The sequence below is a fragment of the Petaurus breviceps genome, unplaced genomic scaffold (genome assembly GCF_028583685.1).
Source record: "Petaurus breviceps papuanus isolate PSGF00001 unplaced genomic scaffold, PetGlider_PUasm1.0 90723, whole genome shotgun sequence".
In the NCBI taxonomy this organism is placed as follows: Eukaryota; Metazoa; Chordata; class Mammalia; order Diprotodontia; family Petauridae; genus Petaurus; species Petaurus breviceps.
Window position 1 is genome coordinate 2,479,712 of NW_027187323.1, and position 23,238 is coordinate 2,502,949.

A 23,238-nucleotide genomic window follows, 5' to 3' on the forward strand; every position below is an offset into this window, starting at 1 on the left:
TTTTTGCATCTTTCCTTTGTTTGTGCTATGTTCAAAGGAGTTAACTACAGCTTAAATCAAACATATTCTTGCCTTGCCCCAACTATAAATCTTACTTGCCCAAAGGGGAACAAGCTATTCTCAAGTTAAACAAAACCTCAGAACTAATGAACATTAACCACAACTGGGGAAATGAAATTAACCACAGAAGATACAGACTGTAGGGCATACATAAAAAGGAACAGATAACGGCAATGCATTTTCCAAACAGAAGTTTATGATGATGCAAACAGACAAACTGACAAGAGGGTAATTACATTAGTTAGAAAGACAGATTCCTGGCACTGGTATATTGGACAAGACTTCCTGTGTGGTTCTGAAAGACAGGATGAACGCTTAATAATGAGGACACCCAATGCCCACAAGTCTACAGTTAAAATTATAACCATTGCTTTTCCTTCTCACCAAGATCATAACCTTTCCTTTCACTGTACCAATAATGTCACATTCCTTTCCAAAGCACATTCCACTCCAAAGCTTCAAGGACTGACCATCATTTTCATCACTGTTCACCAAATGCTCAAGGGAATGCACTTCTGCTATAAGGCATCCTAATCCAGAACCATAACCACAGAAATCACTGAACCTTGGCATTGGAAGGGACATCTAGTTCCAAATTGACCCTATACCTGAAGTGCTTCCATAACATCTAGTCTGTGCTTGAACCAGGCAAGGGATTGGCCTATCCGCAACAGTCCATAGAATATCTAATCTCCACCACACTTTAGGAAGACAGGGTACAAATTGACAAGTTATCAAAGAAGGACAACCAGGATTGTGAAGGGCCTTGAGTTTGTGTCATGAGGGGACCAGATGAAGAGGCTAGAGATACTTGGGACAGAGAAGAAAAAGCTCAGGGGGAAGAGGATAGTTGTCTTCAAGTGTTCAAAGGGCTGTTACTTGGTGAACAAACATTTATTAAACACCTACTATGTGCTAGGTATTGATCTAGTATAGTACACTTATTTTGCTTAACTTCAAAGAGCAGAACCAAGAGACATTAATAAGAAGAAGTAGCAAAGAAAAAAATTTAGGTCTGACATAAGGAAAAACTACCCAACAATGAGAGTTAACCAAATGTGGAATGGGTTGCCTGGAGATAGTAGTTCCCCTCTCAGTTGTTGTTTAATTGTTTCAGTCATATCTGACTCTTTGCACCCCCATTTGGGGTTTTCTTGGTAAAGATACTAGAGTGATTTGTCATTTCCTTCTCCAGCTCACTTTACAGATGAAGAAACTGAGGCAAACAGGGTTAAAGTGACTTGCCCAGGGTCACACAGCTGGTAAGTGTCTGATGCCAGATTTGAACTTGACTCCTATGCCACCAAGCTGCCCTTTCCCCCTCATAAAGATCTTCAAACATAGGTGGGGTACCATAGAACGGAATTATTGTTCATCATTTATTTAATAAGATGGCCACTGAGGTCCCTTCCAAGGGTGACATCCTCCATGACATGACTCCATGTATTTATAAGGTCAGCCTTATTTGTTGTCAGTAGAATGTCAGAGGATGAACTGGGGAAGTCAGACAAGGGAAAATTTTATTAATAGATTTTGTCTTACCCCAACTATAAATTTTACTTGCCCAAAGGTGAGCAAACTATTCTCAAGTTAAACAAACAAAATCTTGAAACTAATGAATATTAACCATAATTGGGAAGATAAAATTATATAAACTATAGGGCAGTATTTTAGCAGCTCTGATATTCTGGAGAAGATACTAAAAAACTTATTTGAATGAGGATTCGGAGTTCTGTGGACTTAAATCACTATGTTTACCCATCCACCAAGTGGGAATTTGATCAACTTAATGATCCATTTTCAAGCTCCTCAAAGCAGGGTTGGTATTTGCCCTTGTTTTATGTCAAATGGGTACTAGAGGTTTTTATTTAACTTATCTGTGTTGAGGTTTCATATTCATCTTCTTTAATGATAATTACATATCCATTGGGAGGTGAATTTGCTATTGGCCAACTGTCATCAGCCTTGCTTTTCCTCAACACAGCTTTTTAAAAATGCATAGGAAGATGGGAAAAGAAATTACTTTCTCTAAGCTATAAATCTCTTCCTATTTCTCATTTCACAGCCAAAATGCTAATGATGTAGGCATCTTATTCATACTGGATCAATCAAGCTCTTTTGTTTCCAGAGATTTGCTGAGTCATATATTTCCTAAATTGATTCGTCTGTCAAGCCAGGATTCCCTTTTTCTTCATAAATTACCACCCAAAAAGTAAAAGAACCTTTAAAAAGCTTCTAATATAATCAGTCAACTTGGGCTTGTTTTGTTTTTTTTTTGACTCATGAATATCTTTTTAGAGTAGTTCTAAGAAAGATTTTTAAAGACTAAATTAAGATTAGATTGACAGAGTAAAAACCATTTAAATGGAAATTATATCACTAAGTACTAAGTTATCCTCAGACTTTTACAATGTGTGTGTATAGGTATTTTTGTAGGTTTGTGAAGAGATAGAAGTAGTCTGATCCACAAACTTGATTAGAGATTATCTTCTCAGCAATTATCCTGTTTTACACACATACACAATCTTAAATGGACCCACATGGTCCAATCAGGAATACAAATGCCTTAAGGGATCTCATCAGTGTGCTATTTCAAAGAAACACAGATTAGGAGCTAGAAGGAACCTTAGATTATCACCTATTCCAACTCTCTCATTTTGCTGATGGGGAAAAGACTATGAGTCTTTTCCAGACCTTTTAGTAAATCCTCCACAGAGGATCCATGCAGTTTGGTGGGGACCTTTCTTGAGGCATAGGATCACATATTTCAAGCTCAAAGTAACCTCAGAGGTCTTTTAGTGTACTTCCTCATTTCACAGATAAAGAAATTGAAGCCTGGAGAGATTAAATCCCTTGCCAGAGGTCATACAGAATAGCAAATACCAAGGGCTTAATTTGAACCCAGATGCTCTTACTCTAAACCCAACATTCAAGCCCTTCCTATATGCTGTTCAAAGTAATTGGTTGCCAGTGACTAGATGATATTTAATATTTGGTGGGTAACAGTACAGCATTGATCTGTCTGTCTATTTTCCTGCTGTTACTACATAAGACAATTTCATTTTCTAGTTACATGTTCCTGATATCTATCACACCTCTCGTCATGGGCCAGTCACTACCGGCAATGTATTGTAGCCTATTTTTATATCTACCATGCATCTTCACCATGTCATTTTTTTCAGGTGTCTTATAGGTAAACAGAAATTTTGATTCTTTTGAGACTGGTGTTTCATGGTTCACAACCATATAGCGTAATTGGGAAATGTAGTAATAGTAGTAGTAGAAGCAGCAGTAGCAGCAGTAGTAGTAGTAGTAGTTGTTGCTGTAGTAGTGGTGGTGGTAGTAGTTGTTGAGAAGGAGGTGATAGTAGTAGCAGTACCAGTGGTGGTAGTAGTAGTAGTAATACTGGTAGTGGTAGTGGTGATGGTGGAGAAGGTGGCAGTGGTAGTAGTATCAATCGTAGTATAAGTAGTGGTGGTGGTGACAGTGGTAATAGTGATAGAGGAAGAAGTAGTGGTGGTGTTAGTAGTAGTAATAGCCATCATCACTGTAGTGGTAGTGGTGGTACTGGTAGTAGAAGAAACCATGTCATTTACCTCTTAAAGGCAGCTAGGTTGCTTAGTGGTCAGAGCTCTGGAAGATCTAAGTTCAAATCCTACCTAAAACACTTCCTAGCTGTGTGACCATGGGCAAGTCACTAAATCTCCATCTGCCTCAGTTTTCTTATCTGCAAATGGGGGTAATAACGGTACCTACCTCCCAAAGTATAAAAAGAGATATTATTGGTAAAGCATGTGCAAACCCTAAAGCACTACATAAATGCTGGCTATGATGATGATGATGGCGATGATGACAATGATGATGCATTCCTAACAACATACTATAAGACAAAGGTGACCAACATGACTGAAAAAAAATAAGTGACAAAATTCACTAGTGTAATAAAAAAGGGGCATCATCATTTTGAAGTAAAAGAGTGTGACATACTAAACAAAACTAACTAACCTTCATTGTCTCTTTAAATCAGGTTTCTTAAATCTTGTGTCTACAGAACCCCAAGAAGTTGGTGGATCTATTTCAGGGAATTCATGAATTTGTATAAGAAAAACTTACCTTTTTACTTTCACTAACTTTTGATTTTCTTTGTAACTCTTTATTATTTTACAAATTTAAAAACATTATCATAGGGGCAGCTAGGTGGTGCAGTGAGTAGAGTGCTGGCCCTGGAGTCAGGAGGACCTGAGTTCAGATCCAGCCTCAGACACTTAACACACACAAACAAAAAACCTAGCCGTGTGACCCTGGACAAGTTACTTAAACCCAATTGCCCTCCAAAAAGCAAAAAAGCAAAACAAACAAACAAAAAACAACAAAAACATTATCATGAAAAGGAATCCATAGATTTCTCCAGACTACCAAAGGGGCTCCCATCACAAAATAGGTTTAAAAACCTCTGCTTTAAACATTAACAATAAACAATAAACATCATATTACTTTTAATTAAGCATCTATAGAATTTATAATGCCCTTTTTTCTTCACAATTGCTTCAAGAGTCACATGTAAATCTTCATAACTAGACACCTATATCTGTCCTCCCTGCAGACAACTTCAGATGAAGCTTTTGTTTAAATTTAATTTGAAATCTTCCTAGTATCTTTCCTCTAAATTAAGAGCAATTAATGTCCTTAATCTTTAAGCACTAAATCTATTCTTAACAGTGCCTGGTACATGCTGAACCAATACTTGCTGATTTATTGATTGATTGCCAATACTGTGAAGTTACTTACCACAGCAGCTATTAGCTAAACTTCCTATAGAGATTAGATAACTTTGAAGAAATCATTAGCTACTCCAAATCTTTTGGGTATTCCTTTTAATCCTTGCACTTCTTTGTCTCTCTGAAGCACTGTCTTCTCTCTAGGCTTTTGCAACACTTCTCTCTTGGATCTCCTCTAAATTGTTCTTCAATTTCCTCTGCTGATCATCATTCACATCTTATTCTTTAACTGTGGGCTCTGCTTTGGTTCCTCTCCCTCCTCCTCTCTCTCTGTCTGTCTCTGTCTCTCCGTCTGTCTCTCTCTCTCTTTCTGTCTCTCTTTCGCTGTCTGTCTGTCTCTCTGTCTGTCTGTCTCCTTCTCTCTCTGTCTCTCTCTTTCTCTGTCTGTCTGTCCCTTTCTCTGTATGTCTGTCTGTCTGTCTCTGTCTCTCCTCTTGCCAGCTCCCATGGTGTCAAAAATCACCCCTACTCAGATGATTCCTAGATCTATATAGCTTGCCTTGGTCTCTTTCCTAAATCCCAGTTCCCACACCACTATCTGCTAGATACTTTGGACTGAATATCCCATAAGTATTTCAAATTCAACATGTTCAAAATAGAACTCATGACCTTTTCTTCACCAATACACCCATCTTCCTAACTTCCCTCTTTCCAAGGTACCATCCTTCCTTTTTCCACGTACTCAGGTTATCAACCTTGGAGTGATCCTTGACTCCCTTATCCCATATATCCAAGAAGCTGTCCTCTACAATCTCTCATCCATCTCCCTACCTTCAGTCACATAGCCATCACCATAATTCAAGCCCTTATCATCTCTCATTGGGAGCAGTGCAAAAATCTAATTGATCTCCCTGCCTCAAGCCTTTCCCTTTTTCAATGCATCCTCAATACAGTTACCAAAGTAACTGTAAAAAATATTCCTCAAACAAAATTCTGACCATGTCAGTTCTTTGCTCAAAAAAGTCCCCTGGCTCCCTATTGGCTTTAAGATCAAATACAAAATCCTCCATTTGGCATTTAAAATCTTTTACAAACTGACTCCAATCTACCCTTCCAGGCTTAGTACTTCCCTTCATACATGCTGCCAAAGCAGTTTCTTCCCATTATTCCTTAGCTATACCATTCAATCTCTCATTTCAGTACCTTAGCTCAGGCTGTCCTCATGCCTACAGTTCACCACCTCCCTTGCTTCTTTCAAAGCTCATCTCAAAACTACCATCTTAAGGCTTTCCTAAACTTCCCCCTGATTGAAATTATCTTGCATTAACTTTGTGTATAGGCTAGGAAGCAGACTTGTGATTTCACTGGTATATGGAACTCCCATATGATGAGATTCCTTCTACTCATGCAGGTCAGCTCCTTCTCTGCAAGAAAATAGTTTGAGAGAGTTGTCTAGAGCACTAAAGATAACCCCTGTGACTCAGGGTCACACAGCCAGGATTTGAACCCAAGTCTTCCTGGCTCCAAAGCCAGTTCTATCAACTCTGCCATATTATATTTACTTTGTATAAATATTCTGTCTGGCATAATATATAGCAAGCTGACCTCAAAGCTAGGAAGACTTAGAATAAAGTCCTGCCTCTGACACACTGGCTAGGTACCATTGGGTCACTTTATTTCTCAGTGCTCCAAGGTGTCAGACACATGACCCACAGGCCACTTGTCGGCCCACAACATTCATTCCCCAGTGCAACCCAAACCAGATGAAAATGCAATTGGGAAATACTTAACAAAATAAATAAAAATAAAACATAGACAATATTAATATGTGGTTTTCTAAGTCAATAAGAGGCCCACGGGGATCCTTGTGTATGATTTTGTGGCCCCCACTTCTATTTGAATTTGATACCATTGTTCTAGGTTAACACTGTAAGAGGATAAATTGCAGAGAAAGTGCTGACCCTGACCTACATTGTCAGAGGAAGTTTCCATACTCAGGAGTTTTCTACTACCAGTCAATGCACAAGTCCAATCTCTAGTCCTATATTTTGAATATATTTTCATGTCATTCTATTGTTTCCCCCAGTGGAAGATAAGTTTCTTTAGATTAGGGACTGTTTCATTTTGGTCTGACCCATAATAGGCACTAAATAGAAATGTGTTGCCTATTTGAGTGACTGAAGAAGTAATTAACTAATTAAGGGCAAGGATAGCATAAAAAGCCTAGATTCTCCATAATCAAAGGATAAAAAACAAGCCAGACAAAAATCCAACAATACTTTTGTACCAAATTAACTACATCAATGTTCAGCAGTTAACCTAATTTTCCTATGTCCAAGATGACATGAATTTGTATACCAACTGACTTTCATATGGTGATGAAAGAAATTAGAGTTTTTATTTTAATTTCCCAGGACTTCAAATTATATCAACCTTATTTCTTCAGAAAGACAAAGAGCATAATGCTTTCTTGACTTTAATCCCTCAGCTAAGACACCTAAAACACTGTCAATTGATACGACTTTTCCAAAGGCCACTCTTGTCTAAGAGTTCAGGGTACAAAAGAAACTTGGTGTACTTGGTCAAGTGCTCTATGTTGTTTAAAAAGGAAAAATGTGGACTGGGCACAGTGGAAAAACACTTATTTGACTTTGCACCTGAATCTTACTGTATAGAACCCAGGCAACTACAATTATGTATTTACAACACCACCAAGATAGTCAGGAAGTCCCCAGGGCCACACTGGATTGCAATAAGCACAGTATGTTTTTGCTTTGGCAATCAGGCCCTTTAAAAAGAAAAGTGTATTTCAAATACAAATATGCTCTGTGCTGGCTCCATTCAGGGTGCCTTTAGAGTATCATTAAGGTTTTCAAGAGCCTCCTGATGTTAGGCAAAAGAAAAAGGTACAAGATGGTACCTATAACATAGCATCTTTCCATAGGGCAAAAGAAAAAGGTACAAGATGGTACCTATAACATAGCATCTTTCCATAGGGCAGATGCAGTTTTACAAGAGTCCTTTAACCCTCTGAGGTTCTGTGCTGAGAACACTAGGATCTGTGACTCCACAGACAAGCAAGCATTTGGCTAATCACCAGAGTGATTCAGGAGAAAGTACAGAACCAAAATCAGGTTAAGGGTACCTTAGATGCATGATGTTTTGTTGTAATTTTATTTTACTGGTCCATAAAGGCAGGAACTGGGTAGTTTTATGTTCTGTTAAGGACTCAGGAAATGGTTGAGGCTTAATGAAATTTAAATAGATTATAACAACCTCACATTATATATAACCTATAGATTAAAATAAACATTATTATATATCATAATACAATTTAAATAGATTATAATAACCTCAATATAGATTACGATAACCTACGTTCCCTACTCTGTTTCCTTGGCTTCTTTCTGCTCCCTCCATCCAAACCTCTCCATCTATCCTTTCTTCGACAATTTCTTCCATTTCACAGACACTGAATATCACATGAATCTATAAAATATAACTGGAAGGAAAACAGAAAGGAAAATTGTGTCACCATTTTATAGATGAGCGATAGAGGGAATTAGCACTGGTCTAAAATCATCCAGCTAGGTGGCACAGTGAGTCAGGAAGACCAGAGTTCAAATCCAGCCTCAGACACTTAGAACTTGTATAAGCCTGGGCAACTCATTTAATCTTTGTCTGCTTCAGTTTCCTTATCTGTAAAGTGGGGTAATGATAGCACTTAGCTCCTAGGGTTGTCTTGAGAATCAAATGAGATACACATAAAGAGCTCTGCAAAATTAAAGTGCTAGGGGCAGCTTGGTGGTGCACCAAGTGAATAGAGCACCAGCCCTGGAGTCAGGAGGACCTGAATTCAAATCTGGCCTCAGACACTTTACACAAAAACTAGCCGTGTGACCTTGGGCAAGTCACTTAACCCCAATTGCCCTACCTTCTCCCCTCCAAAAAGCAAAAAATAAAAATAAATTTTAAAAACTTAAAGTACTTTGCAGATGTTAGTTATTATTTAGTGTTGTGAGTACAGGTAGGAATTATACAGTTCTCCTGACTCTCAGCCCAGTACTTTTCACATTAGACATTGATTGCACTCAGCTTATTTTTAAACTGGTAGAGCCCCAAGCATGTTGGCACCCAAGGCTACCAAGGCTGATATAAAGGGAAGGGGAATGTACACTGAACAATCTAGATTAGGAGTTGACAGACTATGGACTGAATGGACCAAATCCAGCCTACCACCTGTTTTTGTATGGTCTGTGAGCTAGGAATGGTTTTTACATTTTAAAATAAAGTTTTATTATATTTATTTTATTTAGATTCTAGATGAAAAGTATACACACAGTGTTGAAATGTGTGGTAGACTATCCAGCAGTACCCCCTGGAAATTCATCCTGAATCTGACAGATCAGTGTTAATATTCTGTCAATAGTCAGTCAATGAATATTTATGATATGTCTACTAAGTGCCAGGAAAGGCAAAAGAGAATCCCTGCCCTCGAGGAGCTTGGTAAGCTAATAGTGGCATTACCTATAAAAACAAGCACATAGGAAGGTGTCAATGTGGACATGTTTGGGGATGAGGAGGCAGATTCCCATACTGATGTTTCCTGTTCTAGGGTTGGGCCCAGGTTACAGTTCATTTCACCGCTAGGAATAGTGGAGTAAGAAGAATAAAGATCAGTAGCTCTGGCTGCCATTCTATCTGGACTATTTCCAAATGTTCTTTCTATTAGCATCCTTGCAGAATCCAAGAATCTGACAAAGTTTAATAAAACTTAATTCCCCCAGGCACTGAGCAGCCAAAACTCAATCACCTGATAAATAAGGCAAATGATATGCTCCTGAAACATGAGCAGAATCAAAGTCCCAGTGAATATACAAAAAAATTCAAATCTTTGGCTACTAATGCCCCATCATTCCAAAGTATAGTTATTCTTCCAAGTCTCCCAAATAAAACAAACACTCTGGGAAAGGTTATTCATCAATAGCTATGCCCCCAAGGAGGTCAAAGGCAGAAAGAAAGGTCTTTTATGTATCAAAATCTCCACAGCAGCACTTATTGTAGTAGCAAGTGACTGACAAACAAGCCTGTGCCCATCAACTGGGGTAAGACAAGCTAAACAAACCAGAGCACACGGATGTAATGAAATATCACTGCACTCTAAGAAATGGTGAGTGGAAAGAATTCAGAGAAGGAGGGACAGCTCTATAGATGCAGAGTAAAGCAAGGAGAGCCAGGAAAACAATATACACAGTGATTATCACAATGTAAGTGGAAAGAACAACAAAAGAAACTAAATGCTAAGTTAATTGATAACGTCCATTGGTCTCCCAAAAAGAGATGAGAAAATGTACATCCCTTGATTCTTTGCAGAGGTGAAAGACCATGAAGGTAGAATATTGTGTATCCAGCCAGATTTTGTTGATGTGTTTGTGAATTTGACTGAACTTCTTTTACTTCTCCTTTAATTTTTTTTAAAGGGATGGCTCATTGAACATGGGAGGGATGCATTCAGAAATGAAGGTGATATAAAAAACCCTAAAACACAGCAATAAAAATGTTCAAAGAATTGGATCAGTTGAAAAATAGCTTTGGATGATACAGTATCAGGAAGCCTGCCAATACTTTTAAAAACCTAAATTCTTTTTTCATTTCTCTGAATCTCTATTCTCTCCTCTCTTCAACCTGGTTTCTAAAACCAAAAGCAGACTCAGAAGCAAGGGTCAGAAGAGACTGCCAAAGGCGCACATGTCCAGTGCTCTTCTGTGCCAGACCCACCTTTGTCCAAACATCAGTGTGGACTTGGTTTCAGCTTCATTGAAAATAGAAGGAGAACAGCAAATAACAATGGTGGTTCTGCAATTCCCTCCAAGAGAGTCCTGAAGGATTCGGGTCATCTTACTATCTCGGTATGGTACATGAGTTTTCTAAGAAAGGAAGCAAATGGAAAAAGGACTGTTAGTTTGTATGCTTTTTTTCTGGAGGGAAGGGAGTTATTTTTCCCAAAACTTTAAATTCTATGAAAACTATAAAGCTAAGAGGGACGTGATGAGTTTGAAACTCATTTGAAACACTTAGCATAGAGGAGTGGATAGGACACACTGGACTTTGAGTCAAGGGGCCCTGGGTTCAATCACTTACTAGTTGTATGACTCTAGGTAAGTCAACGTAACCTATCTATGCCTCATCTGCTTTGGGGGTTGGGCAGTAGTGTTGGACTCAATGGCTTCTAAGGTCCCTCCTAGTTTCAAATCTCTGATCTATGACCCTTGTCTTTGGTCCCTGACAAGTTTCACCAAATCATTCTAACATTGTGGTCATAAGCAATTAACATTCATCATTTACAGATCCTAAAATATGGTGCAATAATGGCAGAGAGTTCACAGCCAATATCTCCTTTGTTCCCTCCTAGCATAGGAAAACAAATTCATCTCCTAGGTGTGTGGCCAACTACCATGAGGCCTTTCTTACATTACCATTTAATAGCATGTGGAAGGATTACTTACTGTTCCCTCTGCCAAGGCAGAGATCACGTTGCCCAGAGCAGACAAAGACTTATTGATATTTTTAGCTTCATCAAGAACGGCTCCCTCTGCTCCGGTTTTGCTGACCTACCAGAAAGGAGAAAAACCAATGAGCCTCATCTGACAACAAAGACTTGAGAGTAGGGAAAGAAAGCAAATTAGCATAAAGGCCAAGAGGCATCCTCCTGGAGTCAAAATAAAAGGAATTCATTTCTTTCCCTAGGAAAATAAAGGCCATTTCAAAAAACCATACTTCTTCAGTGTGACTAGGGATTTGTTCCAGCTTGTTTTCATTTTCCCCTCAATTAGTTTTCAGGAAAACTGCTGAAAAGCTTCAAGTTGTAACAGTGTGGATATATCCCCTGGTACTCTCTCCATCCAGGGAGAGGCAGGGCTCTTGAGAGACTTGGCATCACAGGCTTAGTGCACTTCAGACTCTCCAACAGCTGGGAAGGCAGCAACCCTCAGGGCCCAGAGCATCCAGATCCAATGATTTTTTTTCATTACTCTATGCTGTAAATAAGGAGGTTAAGAAAACTAGGCAATTGATAAGGACAAAAATTCCAGCTATAAAGACAATCTTAGAGAGTTCAAGGTTTTTCCTCCCCTTCTCCATTTCTTCCCACTGCAAATAACAAAGAATGAATAGGAAAAAACATCCAAGGGAGGGGAAAAAGCCTTGAGGGAAAAAGGAATTTCAAGTTCAGCAGAATTACATTGTGTGCTTTCTTTTTCTCTTTTAGTATATGAGCTCTTAGAGAGGAAGGTCCAGTTCTCCCTCTGTGCTGAATACATTCATTGCCACACAATGATTACTGAACAATTTCTATTCCTGGAGCATATAATAGGTATGCTGCATTTTAAGGAGCATTTCAGAAAAGATAACCTGGAGTTCATGTAAGATGGTTTACTGTTCCAGGAAATTGTAACCAGCTGGGATCTAAGCGACAAGTCATCAACTCCCCAGCTATGATGGCAATTAAAAAATTTGATCAAGAAAGACTTCTTTTTATTGTATGGGAAAGGATGGGAAAATGTGGGTGATGAAAAGACAAAAGATAACAATAAAGTTTTATTTTTAAAAATAGTGGGTTCCCAGGGAAGGTCTTTAAAAATGAAGTCATTAAAACCTAAAGAGTTAAATGACCTGATACAGAGTGAAATGAGCAGAACCAGGAAAGTATTGTGCGTGGTGACATGATGATCATCAATTCTGAATGACTTAGCTATTCTCAGCAATACAATGATCAAAGATAATTCCAAAGGACTTATGATGAAAAATGCTATCTACCTCCAGAGAAAAAAATGATGGTGTCTGAATACTAATAGTTTGAAGCATATTATTTGTCACTGTCTATCTTTCTCCTTTTTTTCATTTGTTTTTTTCCACCAAATGACTAATACAGAATGTGATTTACATGATTGCACATGCATAACCTATAACAGATTGCTTACCTGTCTCAAGGAGAGGGGAGGGGAGGAAGGAAAGGATAGAATTTGAAAGTCAAAACTTTAAAAATATATACATTTATTAAAAACAGTTTTTACATGTAATTTGGGGAAAATAAAATATTACTTAAAAAATAAAAATTAAGTCATTGCTTGGAATGGTTTCATTGTAGTCTTGTATGAAGATGGGAGGAACAGAGTAGTTGATGCTCCTAAGAAAGAAAGTTCTTGCCACTAATGATATGTTACATTTACACAGTTCTTTCCAAAGTCCTTTCAAATATATCCTCTCATTAGCTTCTCATATGTGCCTGGCCACTTTTAGAGGCAAAGGGGAAAAAAAGAGATGTGAACGAATGTGAAGCTCTGGGGCCAGACACTTATTTCAAATGCATCATAAATGTTTATCGTTAGCAGTAATCATTATCAGCAGCATGCAAAGGAGCAGAATCTCTCATCAGAGCTGTTAAGGTGAGGAAGGAGCCATCTGTATGGCTCCTTAATTAGACTGTCAGAAAATAGCTCTGCTTAAAGTACAAGTGAGGGCAATGAGAGGTAGGACAACAGGGTCCCTAAATGACATCCCCAAGGCATGCTGGCCCATAGGTAGATGGGATCATACCATAGGAAGAGTAGGCTGAGCATCCATGCCCTTCTCCTTGGCTAATCATTTTGGTGGAATAAAGTAGCACTGATCCGTTATTTCTACAGTCCATTAATTAAATCAACAAGTCCCTGCCTGGTAACTTTTTTCTTCATTACCATTAAGGAAGCTTGCTTCTATACAAACATCACCTTACAAAATCCAATCAGAAACAAACAAGAAGGTTTCAAGCTATCAAGTTTTTAAAAGCAAAATGCAAATGTACCTCTTATCCTGCCACTTTGTGGACATGGAAAACTATAGGTGTGGAAGATGGCATATAGTATCACACGTGGTCAAGTGTCTTAGTTGGTTTTGCCCAAAAGCTTTCTTTTTCTGTTTGTTCTTCATTACAAAGAGCAGCTCATTTGGTAGGTTTAGGGGATGTATGAAGAAATAAATGTCATCTTAAAGTGAAAGATAGCAATAATTTTTTTGCATTGCTTTAAAAACAAAACGGACTGTTCTTTCTGGTAGTCAACTTCTACTTGCTCTTCGATTCACTTTTTCTTCAGACTTTCCCCTTATTCCCATTGCTTCCTTCTCCAGTTTATTTCAGACTGAGGGTTTTCTAATATTCTCATTAGATCCTGCTAAGTTTAAATCAGTGTAGGCCATCAAGTACTTTTTCTGTAAAGATTGAAAGAAGGGCTCTGCACCAGAAAGCAGCACAGGAAAATAACAGTTAAATTGAATTACTTCTTGGACTAACTCCTGTGATTGTGGAAACTTTTTAAACTCAGGAATTAGTATGGCACTGAGTCATTTTGTATGTGGAGGCAAATAAAATATTGAAAATAGAAATAACCAATTACCTTTTCGCTCCCAGCCAAGTCAACCAAATAAAGCTTTCCACTGAGTTTTTTTTCAGTCTCTACATTCTCTTGTTTAATATTGATCAGGAAGATGCTGTGACTCCTAGAGCTATGCTCATTCATGTCTAAAAAGAAAAAAAAATATTTCATAGCATTGCAAAAAGCACAAAGCTAATAACATGTGCATTTCCTAGTTTAATGCATAGTGGATGTCATCTTCATGGATGAGTAAGGCAGCACTGGACCTATGATTTCAAAGGTATAGAGATTCCCTGATTAGAAAACTCCTCCTACCAAAGCAACTGGGCACTTGCTCTGCAGCTTCTGGTCTCAGAGAATTGTCTGGGGCACTGAGAGCTTAAATGACCTGCCTATGGGACTTGAATTCAGGTTTTCTTGACTTAGAGGCTAACTCTATCCATTAGGAAATTCTGCTTCTCTCAGCTACAAATCAAAACAGAAGTTAAGTTTTTCCTTATATCATAGTCTGCTCCCATCAATAAACTCCAGTTCAATAAACTCCAATGGCTGACCAGTACCTAGAAGATCAAATATAAAATCTCCTCTTTGAGCACTTTTTTTTACCTCTTAAAGCCCTTCATAACCTCACCCCTTTCTAACTTTTCAGTCTTCCCCTCCAATCCAGTGACATAAGCTTCCTTCCTGTTCCTGGCACTAGACACTTCTACCTCCCAACTCCAGAGCATTTTCATTGGCTTGGAACAGCCTCATTCCTCATCTCTGTCTCCTAGCTTCCATCAAGTATCTGCTAAAGTCTCACCTTCTTCAAAAAGTCTTCCCTCTGTGGATTATTTGCAGTTTACCCTGTTTTATCATGTTTGTACATGATTGTTTACATATTGTCTCCTTCATGACACTGTGAGCCCCTTGAGAGCAGAACTAGTTTTGGCTTTTCTTTGTATCTCCAGAGCTTAGCACAGTGCCTGGAACATAGAAGGTGCTTCATTGAGGCTGGCTGACTTTTACCTTAACTCCTAACTTGACTGTTCCTAGATCTATCTTCTAAGGCAAAGCAAAATAAGTCTAATCTCTCTTCCACTTGATAACCTTTCAAATATTTGGAGACATCTATGATGCTTCACTGTCTTTTCTCTGGATTAAAAATCCCCATTTTCTTCAGTCCTTAAATGGAATGTTTTCCAGTCTTTCCACCAGTCTGGTTGCCTTCTACTTAGACACTCTCTTGCTTACTATATATGGCATTCTTAAAATATGGTGCCCAGAACTGAGAGATAACCTTGTGGATATGACTGCTAAACAGCAGGTCAGAAGTCACCTTCATCCCAGGGAATTACTTACTGGCTGTCAGATTCTGAGACAGTTAATTTAGCAGTAGTTAACTGTTAACATGGTCTTCTTTCTTCTACTAAATTGTGCCTGACTTCATTATTGGTACTGATATTTTGGACAGTTCCATAGTCAAGGGTGTATGGGACCACCTGAAACAAGCTAGATAAGAAAACTGGAGCTATATCATAGATGAATCATTGGATGCTTTTTTCAAAATACTTTTCAACTGTGGTGACAGCTTGACTCTACTGGAGAAAATGGTGGAGTCAGAAGTCCTGGGTGTGAATCCTAACCCTGTTACTAACTCCAAGCTATTTAACAAGAAATGGAACTTGATTGACCTATCTCATTGGGTTACCATAGTAACCAAAGAAATAATTGTCAAGCACAGTGTAAATGTGGACCACCATGATTTTAATCTCATTTGAATCTGGAAACAACTTTATCAGTCAGGTAGGAATTCCTACCCCCATTATCTATGTGAGGAAATTGAGGGATATTTTAAAATAGAATCCACACTACTTACTTGTCACAGCCACATGGCGATTTGCTTTTCCTTCATCAATGACATCCATAACTTCTTCAGGGCTTGAGACAAATCTCTCTGTGCACCCCTGGAAGAGAGTTGATCCAGGTATAACAATGTTTTCATCTAAAGTATCCAAACACTTTCCCATACATCTTCTTGAGTGATAGGTAATTCAGTAAGGCAACAATATGGTTCATACAACTTCCTGTCCTTGCCCAGTGCCAACTTTCTTCAGTAAGAGAGAAGTCTGAGCAAATCTTCAACAAAGAATAAACCATCACAGAAGCGTGTAGTTTTTACTAGATTTGGGGGTACAATTAACTCAAAGACAGAGGGACAGGAAATCAAAAGAAGAAAATTAAAGAGGTAGGGAGGATAAAAGCAGCAGGTTTTTCTTTTTCATTCATCACAATGAAACTTTTTAGCCACCAACTCAACTTTAATTAGACAAACTCAAGTTATGGGATACATTCACTGTTGATATTACTGCAATACTAAAATTCTTCTGGTCTGCAAGGGTAATTCCTTCAATATCCTCTTAAATGTCATTATTAGATATTCTACCAAATTCACAGTTTTTAACTATATGTAAAACCTAATGGTAAAAGAGAGATAAAATTTAGAAAATTAATATTTTAAAAATAATATTAATAATAAGGAGAATAATTTAAAATTCATATACATTTTACAGATGTTTAGGGAGCTTTAAATATTACATAAATAGCTTTAGCAGTGACCAGGAAAAGAGACTGCATCACCAATCAAACATGTGACTTTGAGAAAGTCACTGAGTCTTTCTGGATCTCAGTTTTCTTATCTGTAAATGGAGGGCTTTGCATTAAATAGGATCTGAGGTCCCTTCCAGATCTAGATCTATGATGTTTTCCTCATACCTTTACATATGGGACTCTGTTTTTATCTTCATGTACAGCCAGGTTTGTCTTGGACACTACCAGGAGAAGAATGACAGCATGCAATGCAAAGAAGAAAAGAAGAATTAAAGAACCATCATTTGGGGCTGGGAAGAGGTGGAGAATTGGAAGCAAGTACAGCAGAACACTAACCAAATCCAATCTCTTTTTAACATCATACCTCTGAAGTGATCAAATTGCTAAAAGTTTCATGAAGAATAACAAGCCAGAGCAGCTTGCCTGAGGAACATATAGTCAGGTTTGTTTTTTAATAAAACCAAAGACCTCTGGATTTGGTGTCTCAAAGATTCTTTCAGACATCACTCACAGTAATTTGAGGCAGAAAGAAACAAAGTAACCTAAAAAAAAAACCCCACAGTACCTAAATTCCTAAATTAGGTATTTGTTTGCAAATCTAAATTATTTCATTTAACATATCCAGATTGTTTTACCTTCCCTCTTCTCTAGCTACAATAGAAGTAAAGGACATGCATTCAGATTACTCACCATCAAGTAAGTCTCTTATTTTATCCAAGTAGATCTCAAAATAGGAAACCTATTTCAAAACAAATAGAGTTTGGTATGGAAAAAACTTCACATCTACAAAAAAGTTCCATTAGCTTACTTTTAAAACAGATTGTTATCTAAAGAATGGTAGGATTACTAGAGAAAAGAATCTTAACCAGATTGAACTAGTTCTCTTTTTTCTAAGCCTACCCATTTTCTCCATTGATCTATTACCTGATTATACATTGAGCTTTTTATTATAAACATATATTTATTATATACAACTCCCCTAAACATTTGTATTTCATATTTGTATCCCATGTTAGCAAAATGTCTGCTAATGCTAACCTTGTACACTTGAAAACATATTTCTGGACTATATATATATAATATAAAACATTCGTGCAAATAGTTTTCAGAAATCAGTAGAACCTGCTAAAAACTCAGTACAGGAAATGAAGTAGATTGATCCCATGGTACGTGCTGATTATCTTATCAACCTTGGGCACTCTTGGGTAAGAGTACCTTGGGTACTCTTTCTTTCTGGGTTTTCATGACACTGCTCCTCTGTTGGTCCTCTTCTGGCTAGTCTGAATTCCTCTTCAGTCTTCTTTACTGGACCTTAATTTGTGTCACGACCATTAACTGTGGGCATCCCTTTATGAGCTCTGTCCTGGACTCTTTTTTTCTATATATATTCTAACACTTGGAGTATTACCTCAGTTCCCATCAGTTCAGTTGTCATGTCTATGCTAATGATGCTGAGCTCTATGTATTCAGCTCTAGTCTCTCTCTTTAGCTCCAACCCTGAATCACCAACTGCCTATTAGAAATTTCCAACTGGATACCCACAGGCAGCTCAAACTCGCCAAATCTAAAATGGATCCTTTTATATTTTCTCCAAACCCAGTCCTCTTCTGAATGGTCCAGTTATTGTGACAAGGACCAATATTGTTCCAGTCACTCAAATGCAAAAGTTCTATATAATCCTCAACTCCTCATGCTCATTTGACACATATATCCAAGAAATTCCCAAATCTTACCATTTTTACCTCCAGAGCTTCTCTTCATTCCCTTCCCTTCATTCACACAGCAATCACCTTATCTCAGGTCCTCAGTACCACTCAACTGGACTATTATAATTGTCTCCCAGCCTCAAGGAATCTCTCCACATAGTCTAGCCTCCAAACCACTGTATGCTTTCCTAAGGTATGTGTTTGACTATGTTATTCCCCCAACTCAATAAATTCCATGGGCTCCCTATTACCTTTAGGATCAAATATAAACTAATTTGTTAGCACTTCAAGCTCTTCACAATCTGGTCTCTTCCTGCCTTCTAAGTCTTCTTTGGCTTTACCTCTCTAAAGTTACTAGTAGACCATTTACTCTATATGTATCTTTTATATATTTTATATACAACAAGAGTTGTTTACCACTCTAGAGCATAACTTTCTTGAGAAGAACTATTTGTTTTGTTTTGTTTTTCTGAAACACCAGGGCTTAACACAATGTCTGACACATAGTAAACATTTAATAAATGCTTGCTTACTTAACTTAGCAATGCTCTTCACCCCTTATCACCATGCTAAGAGAGTAGTAGTAGTTCTAAAAGAATAGTCATTGGGTATGTATGTGAAGTGATCAATGTTAGTTTATGGAAGGTATGGGGAATGAACTAGAAAAGACTTGGCATAGGTTATGATGACTAGACTTGGAAGATCCAGGTGGGGTTAAAAGGCAGTATGTTCTCCTGGAAAGAATATGTGATTAGGTATCAGAAGGCATGGGTTGACATTCTGGCTCTGCAATAGCCATATGTATGACCTTGGGCTAATCACTGGGCCTTAGATTCCATATCTGTCAAATAAGGGAGTTTGGACTAGATGATCTTAATGGACTCCTCCAATTTTATAATTCTATACTCTTTCTGCCTCCAATAGTTTCTCTCTCCCACAGCACACTTATCTGCCTCTTCTCTTCCTTCCTCTCTTTCACTCACATTTAGTCAAAGATTCCCATGAAAGTCAAACAATGGAATCGTGAGGAGAGGTTGAATACGTTCTTTTTAATTCAGACTTTTGCCAATTTCATTAGGCTTTTTCTTGTGTCTTTGACATTCTGGGTATATGGGCTTATTTTCATGATTAACACAGAAAATGTGTTCTAGATTAAGATCAGACTAAAGATTACTAACAATTTCATTAACTGGGATTCTGTTTAGATTTTTAAGTTCAAATCTAATCATTTGTTAGATTTAATTAACTTCTCTCAGTTTCATTAAAGTCACTTAGTCTGTCCACAAATTACAATGGGTTGAAACTTTCATAGCTATGTTTGAATTTCATGTCTTCCATTTTATCTCAGGAACCCAAGTTTGGCCAATGTTTTCACAGACCACTGGATATAAAGCTAAGTATGAGACTCTCACTAGAGTTAGCAAATGATTATGCTTTACAATGCATATAGAGAGGATTGCTATTCATTAATTTAAGTGTTTTTACTGTGCACAATAGCTACTTTTAGTAATTAGCTGGAACACACAAAACCAACATTGAGAAAGCTCAATTCTCATTTTAAGAGGGAAACTGTCAACAACACATTAATCAAACTTCCACTTCTGCTCTAAGAAATTGCTAACATGTAGTCAGCCTTTAATATTTGCATGCTTCAAATAAATCTCCAGTAGCTAATTTATCCACTTTTAGCCATCTGTAATTCTAGTCAGTTTCAAAACTAATGAATACAACATTTGTCCAGGCAAAAAAAAATCCTAAATCTAAAATTTCAGTCCATGGTGCTTAAAACAAATTCTTCTCTTCCTGTCATGGCTTTTTTTTTATCTTAATAAGATTCTTAAAGGCAGTAATTGGTTCAACATCTTGCCCTAGAATTAATAAGGAAGGACTGTGACAGCATTTTGAAAATTTAAGTAAAAATTTAAGTAAAACATTGAGATATACTTGACATCTAAATCTCAATCCCTTCAAATGAAGTTACAGGCTTCTACTTCCTGCTGCCACCAAGAACCCCAGAAAGGAATGAATCAAATACTTATCAGGATTTTGGTCAAAGGGAGGTATAGAGGAAAGATATTTTTCTTTCAGGTATAAACCATAATTGAACAATCAGCTACCACTGTGTTTTAATGAAACATGGGAAAGTGAGCAGGATAAAAATAAGTATGAGGCTAAGAAGAGATATCTAAGAGCTCTCCTTCAATTTGGTTTCGCAACTATATAGTTAAGACAAAAAGGCAGCAGCCTAAATCAAATACAAATTCTAGGCACAGATTTATACAGGGTGAAAAGTCAAATTAAGGTGACCATCCAGATGACTCTAGTTCAAACATAAAGAAAATGTCACAACTACTGGTTTTGCTTTCAACTGGTAACTCTAGTTAAGTTGCATATTTTTATCCTAAATATGCAAATGTCTATTTTTCCCCCTCTATTTTGTATATGGAGATACAACTAAAGAGCTTGCTCCAATAATCATTTTTAATGACTTTGGTCTAGTCACTTGACATAACTTATAGACACGTTTCTTGCATTGAAAATATAAAAGACAGATTTGTGATCTTTAATCAGTAGATGAGTCTCACAACTCATCTAAAGATCAAAGCCCTGGCAGAGTTTTCCTTCTCAGAACCCAACTAAGAGCATTTTCATCTGCACTTACCTTGATATGAAACTCCAGGTTTTCGTCCATAGAGTAAATGTGATCAAAGATGTCGTGTGCAATTCTTGGAATGATTCCCATAAGTTGATGATCATGCAGTTTCCCCTAAAGATATGAAAGCAATATGGAACAGGTAAATTTAGAAAGCCCTGGAATGGTATATAGAAGTGGGGGGAGGGGGGAAGATGTGGGTGTGTGGGTGTGTGCATGTGTACAGAGGTTTCTTCAAACATACCTTCAATGCATTGTAGCTCTTAAGAGAGGACTGGCTATTTAGCCTGGTGCATATGTTTGACATTGAATATATACAAAAGGTAACATTGAATAACTCAGTGAATTATTAATATTTTCCACAAAGAATGGGCATGTTTGTCACTAAACATGATAAGACTCATTGGGAAGCTTAAGTTTTTATATTTTTAATTAAAAAAATAAGATTCATTACTTTAAAGACACACCTTCTATATATAAATATTAGTCTTGGAAAGGCAGCAGGAAAGAATATTTTAAGGGTTTCAGAAACTGACATGATTTATGGACCCTTGGAATAAATATCTTATTCCAAGAGTGCAAAAATCAGAACCAACAATCACTGACATGTTTATACACACCAACATTCTGTACTGTCTGAAATAAACATTACAGTTTCAACGATTTTCAAATCCTTTAAAAAAGCACTTGACATGGCCTATGTCTCCCTTGCTACAGAGTAACCAGTTTTGCTTGGGGAGAAGGCATGACTCTAATCCTTTTTTGCTACTTTTTCTCCTTCCCCCCCCCCCCCCACCCCATGGAGACCAAGGGTCCAGTCAGGAGCCATGATCATGTGTCCTTTAGCAAAGGGCCAGAACAAACACGTGACCTTCCAGAAAAGGGCCAGAACACAGGCGCTTCTCCACACTTGTACCATGAGATGGACCCTGTTACACTAACAAGACTGGGAAGGCTTTCATACCTTATGTGGGAAGAACAATCTTTGAAATCCTTTGCTCCCATCTACTCTAGTAAATAGAGGATTATTTTCACTGGGTGACCCCAATGCCTGGAACTCTCTTCCTCCTCCTCTCCCCTTCCTCACTTCCCTGGATTTCTTCAATTTCAGCTAAATGCTCACCTTAAGCAATAAGCTTTTCCCAGTCTTCCCTAATCTTAGAACCTTCCCTCCCAATTTATCATATATATATATATATATCTTGTTTGTGCATAGTTGTTTGCATGTTGTCTCCTCCCATTAGACTGTGAGCTCCTTGAGAGCAGGAAGTATTTTTGTTTGTTTGTTTGCCTTTCTTTGTATCTGCAGCACTTAGCATAGTACCTGGCACATAGGACAGTCTTAACAGATGCCTGGTGATGACTTGATAGAGGGTCTATTTGGCTTCCTTGAGGCATCCTCTTGCCCCACAGTAATTCATTAAAGTGGGTGCCACAGTTCCTTTTATAACATTCAAGACCCAGAGAGCAGCCACCAAACCAATACCAGCATTAATTTAACGGCTGATAACCTCTCTCTCATGCTCCTTTGTATTTAACTACTTTGTTTTTTGTTTTTGTTTTTGGAGGGGGGGAAGGCAAGGCAATTGGGGTTAAGTGACTTGCCCAAGGTCACACAACTAGTAAGTGTGTCAAGTAACTGAGGCCAGATTAGAAGTCAGGTCCTCCTGACTCTAGGACCACTATTCACTGAGACACCTAGCTGTCCCTGTATTTAACTACTTTGAATTATATTCTCTTTATGCTTACTCTTCATATATTTATAAATTTCCTTGCTGTCTCTCTCACTAGAAGGTAAGCTTCTTTCCAGTAGGGACTATTTATTTCACTATATTTGTATCCCCAGTGCAAAGCATAGTGTCTGACACATACTAGGCATTTAATAAATGCTTGATGTTTGATCAAATGATCAATGTTATTAACCCACTTCCTCAACAAGTATTTGCTGGTTCAAGTAGATTTGGATAATAATTTAAAGTCCAGGAAACACGAAAATACTTTGAGGGGTCAATGAGGAAAAAGACTTATCCTAGACCACAGAAAAAATTAACCAACTGATTTAAACTAACAAAAAATAGTGCACAACATTTTAGCATCTGATT

The 23,238-nt window shown here is 37.7% G+C and overlaps 1 protein-coding gene across 1 annotated transcript in view; it reads right to left on the reverse strand.

Annotated features, from left to right (window-relative positions):
* KIF5C (kinesin family member 5C) overlaps positions 1 to 23,238 on the reverse strand; it is a 195,233-nt gene that overhangs the window by 68,871 nt on the left and 103,124 nt on the right. The window contains exons 4-10 of the mRNA XM_069066766.1: positions 21,146 to 21,250; positions 17,468 to 17,516; positions 16,943 to 16,998; positions 16,047 to 16,134; positions 14,210 to 14,334; positions 11,285 to 11,389; positions 10,557 to 10,705 (exon numbers count right to left, since the gene is read on the reverse strand). Of these exons, the coding sequence (XP_068922867.1) occupies positions 10,557 to 10,705; positions 11,285 to 11,389; positions 14,210 to 14,334; positions 16,047 to 16,134; positions 16,943 to 16,998; positions 17,468 to 17,516; positions 21,146 to 21,250 (677 nt within the window). The remainder of the gene's footprint in view (positions 1 to 10,556; positions 10,706 to 11,284; positions 11,390 to 14,209; positions 14,335 to 16,046; positions 16,135 to 16,942; positions 16,999 to 17,467; positions 17,517 to 21,145; positions 21,251 to 23,238) is intronic.